At 40.7% G+C, this 12949-nt stretch overlaps 1 protein-coding gene across 1 annotated transcript in view; it reads right to left on the reverse strand.

Moving 5' to 3' along the window:
- Positions 1 to 12949, reverse strand: part of LOC136740197 (inactive phospholipase C-like protein 2) — a 99864-nt gene that overhangs the window by 24830 nt on the left and 62085 nt on the right. Inside the window, exons 3-4 of the mRNA XM_066698420.1 lie at positions 5993 to 6196; positions 1968 to 2043 (exon numbers count right to left, since the gene is read on the reverse strand). Coding sequence (XP_066554517.1) covers positions 1968 to 2043; positions 5993 to 6196 — 280 coding nt within the window. The remainder of the gene's footprint in view (positions 1 to 1967; positions 2044 to 5992; positions 6197 to 12949) is intronic.

The following is a 12949-nucleotide window of genomic DNA, read 5'->3' on the forward strand; positions in this document are numbered from 1 at the left end:
ATAAAAACGCAAAAAAGATTTAACAGGACATAACTGGGTTGGATCAAGACTTAATTTAAGTTTGGCTATGACAACAGCTTGTATTTGCCTTTGTAGAAAAGCCTGCCCAAAAACACCCCAGTGTGAAGTTTGGTGAATACACAGGATATTGTCTGACGGAATCTGCTTTTGCTTCTACTCTGTTCAAGGCATTCAGCACTTCAGAAACCTGTTTATATCTCCTCCAAGGTTTTTGCCAGCTTAAGCTTCCCAAGGTAATTTTGGGAGGAGATGAGCAATAGTACACCTTTGCAAAAGACTCTCTGTTTATTTAAACTATCACACATAGATAGAAGGTTAGCAAACTTATTAAAACAACAACAACAACAAAGCAGGACAATGGGTGACAGAGATTAATAGGATCCGTAGGCTGGTGATGTTGAGAATAACAAAACTGTTGAAGGTGAGATGATATTTTGGGAGTAAAACATCTTGAAGGCAATAATCTTTCCTCTGTGAGAGTTTTTTTTATGTTGTTGTTCTTGTGTGGTAATACAGTATGAAAAGTACAGCTCTGCTAGTAACTGTGTGGGCCCACTGTGGAGGTGGAGGTGGGGAGATGTTTGCCAAGGACAGAAAGAGAGAGTGAGGGAGCGAGAGAGCAATCAATGTTTACTCTCTCGGCTTGCTGTTTTGCAGAATTTACTTCCAAGGAACTGGAAAAGCACTCATTGTTCTGGACTGCTTACTGGGAGGTGTGCTCCAAATTGAACTCCTGCTGGAATTTTCCACATTGTTTTCAACATGGATCAGACACAGTATTTGGTGTTTGCCCCTACACTGGTAACAACTCAGTAATAATATTAAAAACAATAATGAGAGTGATCTATTTTATCCACAATCGGCACATTTTAAGATTACTGCACAAATACCAAAAACACATTAAAATAAAAAACCTTTTGCATGAAAGCGGACAAAGTTTCATATAGGCTTTGCTTCTTTGGTGGTTCTTAGGATTTATATTCTTGTTAGCAAATAACATACATGGAATTAACAACTGAGACATTGAATTGCATCTTTTGATTAGAATGGGCAATATTTCACTACAATGGATAGCAATAACAACCCACAGGTGATCAATATGTCGTGGGGACATATTTATTTTGGTATCTGGACACTTGGCTTCACTTGCTCATAATTACCGCCAATGTGTTTACAATTTAGCAGGGATTTCAAACACCAGGGCCATCTTAGGCTATAAGCCGGGGTGAGAGCAGCACACAGAACAGCACACAGGGGCAACAAGGCAGAAATCACAAAGGGTGGCAGAGAAATTTCCTCCCTGGGTCTTTCTTTCATACACAGACCTCTGACATTAAACTCAGCAATCCCTTTCCAAAGGCTCGTACCGGTATTTTTGTGGGCTCTCTTTAGAAATATTTACCACAATTTGTTTAAATAACACTACATAATTAATGAACGGACAAGTGTCAACCACAATTGCAGATTTAAAACAACAGTCAATGTACATGTTTTGAAAGCAGTTCTTGTTAGTATTCCCGGTAATTGTGATACTATCAACTATGGGCAAAAAAAATTAAAGTGCTTTCCTTGGTAGGTAAATGATAATTGTTCACAACAATCTACTGCACACAAAATATATAGTGTATGTTCTATAGTTTGTCTACAGTACCTCTAATAATATTTTGGCAAAATCCAAAACCAGCACCGACTCCTGGAAGTGACCAAAAACAAAAACAAAGGTGCAACAACAACCACACATACCACAACTATTTGACCTCAGCTACACCAAAATGTAAATGTTGAAACATTTCTAATTGAAATGGAGACCCAAAGCAGCCCATTTTGCTTTGCCAGAAAGAGTATCAAACATTTTAAGCCCACCCTCCAACCCAAAACAAAATGGATATACACCACATGACCACATGGTGGCAATGTGTGTCATTGAGAAACCCCATTGCACTCACCTGCGCGTTGTGCTTGTATGAGTTTGGCGTAAACAGCGTCGGCGGATTCGATCAGCGTGCGGCTCGTCTGGATCATCTATTGGAAATGCAACAAGCCCCTTGTCAGAAAGTACAATCCACACACATATAGTATCTACTTCCAGATATAGAGGGCCGTATTATTTTTAATTAAGAATGGAAATTTGATATTTTGGGATCTAATAAGCATTTGTTTTGTATGTTCAAAGCAGGTCCGGTCCATTACGAGAGATTTTTTTTCCTCTCTATATATCCCCCCTACTTTATTCTACGTTGCCTGGTTTGTCTTTTATTCACATTCACACAAGACGGCCTGTGCGGATGATTAGAGAGTGTCACAAGGAAAGTGCTTTCACCGGAAACTGTCCCCCTCACACCCCCCCAACCCCCCTGACGTCACAAGGCTGGTCTTAAATGTCCTATTTTTAATTTATTTTATTTTTTTCAGGCTTGTCAGTCTTGGATGGGATCGCAGCCTTCATCAGAGAGAACAGGAACCTGGCCTATATTTAGACAGCTGAGAGCTCTGATATTGCTAGGAGGATGAACTCATCAGTGGCAGGAACAGGAGACTGAAATAAACCCATAGCATTGCTTCCGAAGACGTGACTCAGACAGGGAGTAAGCACGGAGGGCCTTCACTATAGGCTGTAGCCTTTGTCAGTCACCCAACAGGGGCCGCCCCACCCCCAGGCTTGGGCTCCAATTTTAACACCAGGGCACCCAAAAAGGTAGGGGTGGAGGCTCCTGCGATTGAGGATCTTGTGTTGGGAACTGCTTTGACTGACTGAAAACTATACCTGGGTTCATCCAATATTTGAATCGATCAATTGATCAATCAATTAATAAATCATAATTTTTAGAAGAGAGCTTTTGATGTTGAGCATTTAAATGGTCTCCCTAGATGCTGTGGAAAACAAGTAACAACCGAATGTAAACAAATACAGATTTACTGGAAATGTTAGGATGACACAAATAATATGGTGCATGTGCAGGATATAGGAGAAACAAAATACAGCTCAGAGAAGTATGGCAAGCAAAGGCAAGAAAGAATATTAGACAAAACAATGACAAATAGTGTGTTCTCCACATATTGAGGTAAACTGTAAGTAAGCTGTCAGCCTGTGACCACAGTGCTTGTCAAGAATTTAATGATCACTTTATCAGGAGGGAACCAGGCAATATATTAACATAGAAGTTTAAAATACCCTAATACTCTCATATCAGCCAAAACAACCTGCATTTTTATAATGGGGTTAACTGATCCTGTTCCCATTAGAAACTCTGGGTGCACAATTCTATAGTTTATGAAACAAAGAGATAAATCACATTTTAATTAATGATTTGAATGAGGTCACTATAAGCTCAGGAAAAAACAAAACAACACAGCTCCAAGATCCTTAAAGAAAGGAACTGAATAGCTTTCTCTTCATCTTTTGATCTCCCTCTCAGAAAGGCACTGATGGGGGAAAAAATAAAAGAAATAAAAGAGAGTGGCAGCATGACAGAGAGAAAGGGGAGAGAAAGAGAAAGGAGGGAGAATAGGGGGGAGTGAGAGGGAGAAAGAACAAGGATATGGAGAGAGAAAAACTGACAGAAAGCGAGTCAGAAAAGTGTCTGCTCTTGTACCCTGGTGTAACTGTAGACTCCCTAATACTCTGACCGGAGAGCTCCCTCTGGCTTTGTCTGCTCTCCCTCATAATGGAGAGCAGGAGGCCAGTGGTGGCCTTAAATCTCAGTTGAACTACAGGTCAGTCCCAGGGCAGAGGGGTGAGAGGGAGAGAGGGTTACCTGGAGCACAACATGGTGCCTGACCACTTCCTAACCAAACACAGGTCATCACCACAGACCATCACCACAAATGGCGCTGTCTCATGCCACCCAGACTGACCTTTCAACCATCTGGCACATCCCATGCCACTTCTTAAACAAATAAACTGTCTGTGCTCTTTCTTACCATCTCTACTCTCCCCTGTCCTCTTCATTCTCTGTTATTGTTATTACTGGGTTACATTGTTGTGTTTAAATAGAAAGAAGTGGGTAATACACAATGGAACCATTGTTTCTCTTAAGATACAAGAAAGTGATGCTTTTTTGACCAACTTTCTACTTTCGGTCTCAGTTTGTTTTTTGTTTTTTCTGACTCTATTGTGGATGACCTTTACTAAGCGGCAAAAACCCTGCATGACTCAAACCCTTTTTAATCAAGTGTCTTTATCTGGTCAGGAAATGCATTTAATACACAGAATGTAGTGGTGTACAAATTTGATCAAGAGATTTTAAAAGGTCCTTAAAATGACTGGCTCTTGAGTGGCAAAACTGGCAAAAGAGAGTGCAGGACCGGCTCTATAGTCAGAGCTGCTTCCAGTCTAGACTGTGTCATAACGGACTCCATTTTCTGAAAATTAATAATCATTCGACTCTCAAATAACAGAAATCAATGTGGAAAAAGCCAATTTAATCAATCTTCGTCTGTACTTTCAGGCTGTGAACATAACTCAGGCAGGCTCCAGCACTGTGCCTTTATGAGAATATGCTCCATGAGGAGCTGCCCAATAGCATACGTCGCTCTTTTAATGAAAGCAGAAATACACGCGTCTGCAGTGTCTTTGGCGTAGTAAAAGCTCCCAGGCAAACGCATACGCTGACCAATTCAAAATGGGTCAGCAAAGTAGGGGAACTTTAATGATGCACAAATGCTGTGTTCTCTGCTTCGGCGGAGCCAGAAATAACCCTAGCCCCCACCCTGGCAGTGCTATGCCTCAGCGCTAGTCTACATCACCACTCAATGACACGTCTACGTTGAGATATGTACCATTATGGGACAGAGAAAATAAAATAAATACATTCAAGAGTACTGGATAAAAACATTGGGGAGATGCTTATTGCTGGTGCTCACAATCAAATAAGAAAAACAAACAAAGAAACACCTGTATGATTCAAAATTGTCTGTTCATTTTAGCAAGCAATAACAGACAGCTTTTTAATAGCACCCTGCACAGCCAGTGTTTCAAGCCCGGGGACCCGAGAGACAGAGAGACCAGAAAAGCTTAGAGTGAGCTTAGTGTTTTATTTACAAAATTTTGTTTCCACATTGCTTATTTTCTCTCATTTATATGCCTATGAAATAATTTGGCATCAACCCCGAGTGCCCCATGGACCCCGGGGTTTGTGAATTTTAAACTCTTTTAAAATCTGGGCCTGGAACTTTTTCCCAGGTTTGGAAATGCTATGCGCAGCACAAACATAATTAAACATAATTTAACAGTGGCGAACAAATCCTTTATAAATAGGAAGCTGCAGTCATTGCCATGCAGTTCCAATTAGAGATTAATGAAACTGACTAATTAAAAGAAGCAGCTCAATGAAAATGGTGCGTTTTTAAATGAGATTTGAAAGTCCCTGCAGATGCTGAATCTCCAATAACTTGAGGCAGGGAGTTTATTACAAATGTAAACAGGACTGGCCATTTGAAAGACAATTACAGGTTGTCACAAAAATAAAGATCTTAGAGTATTTTTAAACCATTTAATTTTGGGAGAGCATGACTGGAGATTCAATTCCAAGTAGGTGAATCACATTATATGCATGCAGCAGCTCAAACAACAGACAGTAGAACACCTTCTCATGCTGAAGAGCCCTGGGGCTGCTTCCTGCAACGTGTCACCCTCTCCTATTTTCAATCTTTCCCCTCACTTTTCATCTAATTTAGAATTGATAATGAGTCACCTCGGCATCTTCAAGACAGAGAAGTTCTCTGCAAAGCATGTAGTAAAAGCCACTTCCTATTGTTCACACTGTAAGCCTAGAATACCCAGTGCGCCGGCTATTATTAACCATGCTGCACATAGGCAGATACCCAAGGTTGACGTTGAATTAGGGTCCCAAGGGCTGTGAAGCAGCAGTGTGAACCACTGCAGCGCCCTGCCATCCCTCAATGGGGTCCTTCCATCTTTGTAAACACACATGTGGTTGAGTGCAGTGTGTGCGGTGGCAGCAGGGCGTACCGTGTCGTAGGCCATCAGCACTTTGCGCAGCAGCTCGGGCACCGGGCCCCGGGCCTCCATGGCAGGGTAGGGCTCACTCAGGTCCACCGTCACACGCAGTGCCCGGTCACTGTTCAGAAGCCAGGTGGACACCGTCAGGATGCACTGCTTCATGTTGGCGGCCGGTGTCAGCCCACACAGCTCCTTAAAGGACACCATGGCATTCTGGGGGAAGAAAAGAGCAGAGAGGATGAGTACACACAGTCGCCAGCTCTAGGTTCATACATTCACATGCCAGACTGTTTCAGGTGTTTCAAACATATAAAGAAACTAGACCACACCACTACTTCAAGGGCATAATTTTTGTTTTCTTTGTTTTATTAGATAAAAGAGAAATGCGTCCTGGAACAAACTAGCTAAGCATGTCGAGCAAGACGATTCACTGGTTATCATGAAAGCAATCTTGATGAGGTCTCTGGGTCCATAAAGTACTATTCCAACCAATTCATATGGGACAAATAGTGACCAGAACCAGAACAACAACTGAGGTTGCAAATTGAATCACCGATGCATAGGAAGTCACTTCATTATACAGTGATCTGGAACAAAATGTGTAGTGTAAGATATGCTGGTGTCCTGGTGATCGAGTAGCTACTAGCATCCCAACAAACAAGATGGGCTGACTGACTCCATATCAACTCTATTGTTCTTACTAGGCACCGTAGGTAACATCAGAAACCTTGCCTCCAGCCCTGTGACCGCAGCTCTGTGCTCCACTCAGTGAGTGATCGCAGTTCACTCTGAAGGGAGTCGAGTTTCTTATTTTCGAGGGAGAAAAGGCCCTTGAAGACAATGAGGACTGAGGACTGCCTGGTGTGAACATTTTGAAAATCTTTTAGGAAGAGATTCAAGTCCATGTTTTTTTGGTACTAGGGAGGTGTGCCTCTGCCCTTTGACCCTATTCAAAACAATGACAAAATTTTTTTCTTACATCCCTGAACAGGTGACACAGCAGTCATGCGAGGCAGCATTTTAGCAAGAGTGAAAAGGGTTCCAAGTTACAGAGAAGGTTGTGTCCTACAGCCTAGATGGAGATGGTCACCAGTCCTGGCTATGCTATTGCCAATTTTAGCCTTAAGTTTCCAGTTGGTCAGGTGGGTCGAAGTCAGATCACCACACATCAGTGACCCCCAGTGGCTTTTTGGGAGCCTGCAGCAGAACAGCATCAAATCCTCTGATTGGTATATGAGCTGGGTTGTGGGCATTCGAGGCTTACAGTGTGAAAAACAGCAACAGGACTAGTCTCTGAGGTTTACTTTCAAAATTGGCGACCCGAGTTCAATTATTGGCAATTCCAAATTGGGTGGAAGAGAGGAAAATAATAGGAGATTCACACATATTTAAAAAAAAAGTGACAGATATGACCCTTGTCCCGAAAAGGCGGGTATGTTCCTGAAACAGCTGTAGCCAAACATGGAGCAGTTCTAGGCCATTTTATTCCCACCACTTGCACTTTAAACAAAAATAAAAACATAAAAACAAAAACAATAAAAAAATACGGAGCCCTTGCAGACATGCACTACCAGAGCATGCAGCACTGTACCTTCAATCTGCTACTGATCCAAAGGGTTGTCAAAGCATACACAATAAACCAAAGCAAAAGCAAGTCCCTGAGAATGCCCTCTCACACAGCGTGGGAAACTGACATCTCTCAACAGGAGCTGCCTGGAGAGAAAGGCCCTATTATGTTTGACAGGATGTAGTTTTCCCAAGGTTTTGACCTATGGAGAAAAAGAGAGCCAGAGGGGCAAAAGAGTCTACATACAGAGCAGTCAGGTGGCTGTGCTGGAACACCTACCCATACTGTTACATCCTCAGATTCCTCCCCTGCCATTGTTATTGGTTTTAAATGGTAGAATCAAAATCCAATCTCGCCTTTATTTTCTAGTGCAGGGAGATTAAGATGCGAGCGGCGTGTTATTTAATCACACTCCCATCTCCATCTTTGGAAACCACGATCTGAAAAATGATTTTGTCATTTAGAAATGTCATCTGGTTGGGAGGGGGGGTAGGGGTTAAAAAAAATACCACGAGGTCAAGCTTGATATGATAGTGAGAGGACTGCATACGCAGAGTGATCAGGACCAAGGAATTAGGATGATGTTAAAAATGTAGCCCTTCAGTCAGAATGGCCTGAGCTCTTTACTACCTGCAGCCCCCTGTGAAAGGACAAAGAAATGCTTCAAACCTCATGATTTTCTGACCTTATGATGACCTTATACTCCTAACAGGACTACCATCAGGGCAAGATAGAGCATTTCATTTTGTCACCCAAACTGCTAGCGAGATCACAGTATAAAGTCAGCTGTGGATATTGTGATGCATTGGATACATGCCTTTGTGTTTTGTTTGTATTCCCCCCATGCTACACAAACCAGATCTGTTTGCCACTCGGGTTATTGTCATCACAATAATGCTGGAAAGGATGAAGACACTGCAATGATACTCAAGGTCAAAGATGATGTTTCTTCCAATGATTTTCCAGTCCTTAATGACTCCTAATGCCACTTTATGCAACCTGAGACAGCAGAATTGCAGCATTCAGGAGCAGCCAAGAGCCACTGTAACATGCAGAGTGTGGCAGAGAGAGAGAGAAAGAGAGAGAGCAAGCCACAGAGAATGCCAAGGAACCCGCGAGCCACGTATCGCAATCCCTGGAGGATCCAAACATTTTGAAGCAGCAGAAGAGAGTCCCGTTCTACCAGGACTGCCAGGAGCCCGGTCTCCCCCAGGCTTCAGCTGCAAGGGCTGGAGGGAAGAGTTGTGATTTATTTATAACTGGGGGACAGCTTGATCTGCACTTAACAAGAGAGGCCTAGAAATAAAACCGATTCACATGCAAAACAACAGCTTTCAGGCCTTCCCATTACATTTAATGTCAGTTTGCTCCTTGGGTTTCTAGCTTATGCATCTGTTAAAATCCTGTTTCTCTAACTCCCCCACCACAAGTTAACGGACTTGGGAATTAATTCCACACACATATCACTCTGTTGGAAGTGGTTCCCCCCCGGCCTCTTTACTGTATCTGCAGCTTCCCTTTTCAATCCATTCCTGCTTTTACTGTCGGATTTGAAGTGGGTTGAGGCACAATTTCAATAGAACAAAAAGAGAGACAATGACAGGGAAAAAAGCAAACCCTCTGGCGAACAATTTAATTAGGGCCTACTTAGTAACAGGGCAGTCTTCCATTCCTGGTCCTGTTAATAAAACGTGTTGTTCAGAAACGAGCCTTCTAAAAAATCTGCCTTATGCAAAGCAACACAGAACTGGTGTTGGATCTGCGATTGCAGGTTTCATTTTAAAGCTACTTACCCATAAGCGGACTAGAAGTGTTTACCTGAACTGTGCAATCTCTGACAGAAATATAAGCCACAATAATGTCTAGTGCAAAACCTTTATTACAACCCCATAATAATAATAAATAAATGAAAGAATGATTATGGGTTATTCCATTATGAAAAGCACAGAACAAAAAAAACATAAAAGATGTATTTGGATTTATTTTTGGAACGCAGAAATCAATTGATTTTGTTGATCAAGCTTTCATTGCATGTGTAATTATTTGAGCAATGTAATCTATTACAGTTACTAATGGCACTTTTGCAGGGTACGGCAATTAAATCATGAAAGCAAAAACTAAAAAATCCAATTACATTATAGCCATTAACTCATTATAATACTGTTGTACTCTGGCTACTATAAGCAGTGGTTGGTTAAGTAACCATTAATGATATGAAAGGTCAATCTACTACATTAAACTGCTGGTTAATGTATATTTCAAAATAAATATTTATGAAAAAAAATGCAATTACTCCCCTTCCCCCAGCACTAAACATTTTCAGTATGCCATATTACTAATAAGCTCAATCTCCTTATTTCAAAAGCCTGCTCAGATGCACTGCACAAATAGAGCTTTTTTGTTTATGAAGCGCTTGTTGCTATAGAGAAATGTAGAAAAAATAGAAGAACACAAAAACTACTCATGTCCATCTATCCATTACACTTGTATAAAAACCTCTGGTTATATTTGTATCAAATACATTAATGAACAATTCAGTATCATTTATTTATGTTTTTATAAAACTTATTTTATTTACACACAGTCCAGATCAGGCATCGAGTTGACAGTGTTTGCATTATGAAGGTGGGGGGGCAGAGGGACAGATACACACTAGTGCAATACTGATTGAGAGGGTAAACTTGATCAGGAAGGATGAGGTTTTAAAGAAACTGGGTTGATTAAAGGCTGTCAAGAAGCACATGGCTTGACAATGTGTGATTTAGTGCACAGACGTGTGTGTGAGTGTGAGTGTGAGTGTGTATGCATGTTAGTGTGTGGGTTTGTGTGTGTTAGCATGTGTGTGCATGCATATGTGAGTGAGCGTATGAATTGTCTGCATCACTCCAATGTTAGACTGGGAGTGGTAGTAGTGAACCGAGACAATCAACAAGTTTAACAAGATCTTAAAAGGAAAATAACGGATTATTCCTGTATCTCATGTTGTATACTTTGCTTTTTGTTTTGTCCTTCTGTTCCACTTCGTAACTGCACACCAAGCAAAACTCAATCTGCAGGACATCATGTAAAATAGAAGAATCTGTGCACTTTTGTTTGTGGGTTAATACATATGATGTAAAGCAGTATTTTGCGTGTCCAAATTAGGACTGAATGCCTGTGAGCTCCTAGGATGTAGGCTAACCCTTCAGACTCTCTGCGCTACATCATATGACATCATGCACTGAATACTGCCTAATTACACCCTTAGATTTATTTATCTCGATTTTCCTGAATGGGGTTTGAGCCAGCATACAATGTACTGGACTGAGACCATATCCTGGCAAAGACTCTGCTATTGTCCTAACTCGGTGCCCAGATTACCTCATCAATGGAGACTGCCGTCTGTGATATTGTTTTGGGGTTTGCTTGAAATTTTGCTTTTCAGAGCTGTGCATTGTTGAAACCTGGCTGCACTCTCCCAAATCACAGGGATTTCAGGGCTTCCGAATTGCTCAACCCAGTAAGAGCCTCACAGTCCAGCCAGCACTGGTTCCAATCTGGATTGTGTTGTAGCCGACTGTAAATGGGATTTCCCAGGAGTTGACACACAACTGAGTGCTGCTGGGATTGTGTAGACTTAAGTGAGACAGCGTTTCATTGGCTTGTGCACAATAGTGACCCCTATGGCATACTGGGCCCCTGTGAGCTCTGCAGCGTTCCCAGTGAGGGCCACATCAGTCCACCCAACCATGCTGGAGCTCTGCTGCTTGTGCTGTGTGGACTTGCACTATGCAAAGAAGTGGGTAGCTTGACGGTGTGCAAATTCACAGGATGCACATGTGCATGCAAGTGGACAATTGGCAATCCCAAATTGAAAGCATTTAAAAATAGAAATACATAAATCAAAGTTAATATGTTTCATTTGTGCATTTCTTTCAGCTTTAGAATGCCAAAACAGTGTTTCAGCCATGAGGTTTTCATCAAAGAATTTCCAGCAACAAGGACATAATTTAAAAAAACAACAACTACCGACCAACTTGTACTAATGGGAAGACCGCTCCTAAGCAAACAAGATATTGTATTATTTAATGGCCTTTTGAAGTAATTCCATACTACTGAGCTTTCATTTTTAGATTAGTTTGTGCAGAGTAACTTGTTGCTTGTTCTTCTAATCTAATATTTTTTACAATCAAATTTGATTATTCAAGTTAGGCTAATTAGTAAGCACTATTACAAAACTGTGTCATAGATATGGGTTTAGGTACATAAATATGCAAAAGCACAGACATTATTATGGGCCTACTATAAAAAAAAAAAAAAACATTCACAGGTAATGCATAATTTTGTGCACAAAATATCAAGGTTCGTTTAAGTCAATTGTGTTCATTTATATTGATTATTCCTGATTCATGACCACAAACAAAATTACACGGTGAGAGTGCATCCAATATTGAAGCCAGGTTGGCAAGCAGACTAATGTATATCATCCCAGTGCTGAAACAAAAAAGAGTGGAAAGTAATAATAATAAAAACATTTATTTTATGACACTAATTCAAAGTTAACATTCTCACTCTTAACTTGGGGGAAAGACATATATTAAAAATGGGAAAGAATAGTGCTCAGGCAGCTACTTCCATTGCGAAATTATGGTGCCTTGAGAGAGAAATCTATTTTTAACAGCTCCTTTCTTTTTGAATACACTTCAGCCTTCGGGAAGAAAATATTCAGAATGATTAATAATTCATTCATGGGTATCTAAGGAAAAGAAGCGTATAAAAAATAAACCTAGGGTTGGAAGGAGGAAGATAAATTCTGAAAAATAAAAAATAAACTGAATTGAAAGAAATAAGAGTTTTAATCCTCTACTTGTGTGAGGAGCTCTGTGTGACTCATCGGTACCATTAAATTAACTGCAAAATTTGAGGATTCTTTTAAGGATCTGATATGGGGTCTTTTAGGATATGACCCCTGTTTCTCAAGATACATCTCTCCATCTCTGTCTCCCCTCAACATGGAGGTTTCGTTGTGTCAAAAAACGTAAAAAGTTTTATTTTTTTTACAAGATCAGGATCAGAAGATCAGAAGCAAAACAATCAATAGTATTCCATTATCATAGCAACACAGTCACATATGTCTGCATGGGTGTATGTATTGTTTTAGATTTAGGTGTAAGCTTATGCTATTTGAGTACATGTATGTGTGGGATGTGTTTTCATATGCTGTAATTTTGGAGGGCTTACAAATGTGTTAAATTTTATATATTTTTATACCATATCATCTATATCATATTTTCAAAACTGTGATCGAGGTTTATTAATTTGGTTCATCTTGTACACATAACTGAATGTGTGTAGGTGGTACAGAGGATGGAAAATTTACCGTTTTTGTGCCATGTAATGTGTGCAGGACTGTGCTCAGC

The sequence above is a fragment of the Amia ocellicauda genome, chromosome 3 (assembly GCF_036373705.1).
Source record: "Amia ocellicauda isolate fAmiCal2 chromosome 3, fAmiCal2.hap1, whole genome shotgun sequence".
NCBI classification, from domain to species: domain Eukaryota; kingdom Metazoa; phylum Chordata; class Actinopteri; order Amiiformes; family Amiidae; genus Amia; species Amia ocellicauda.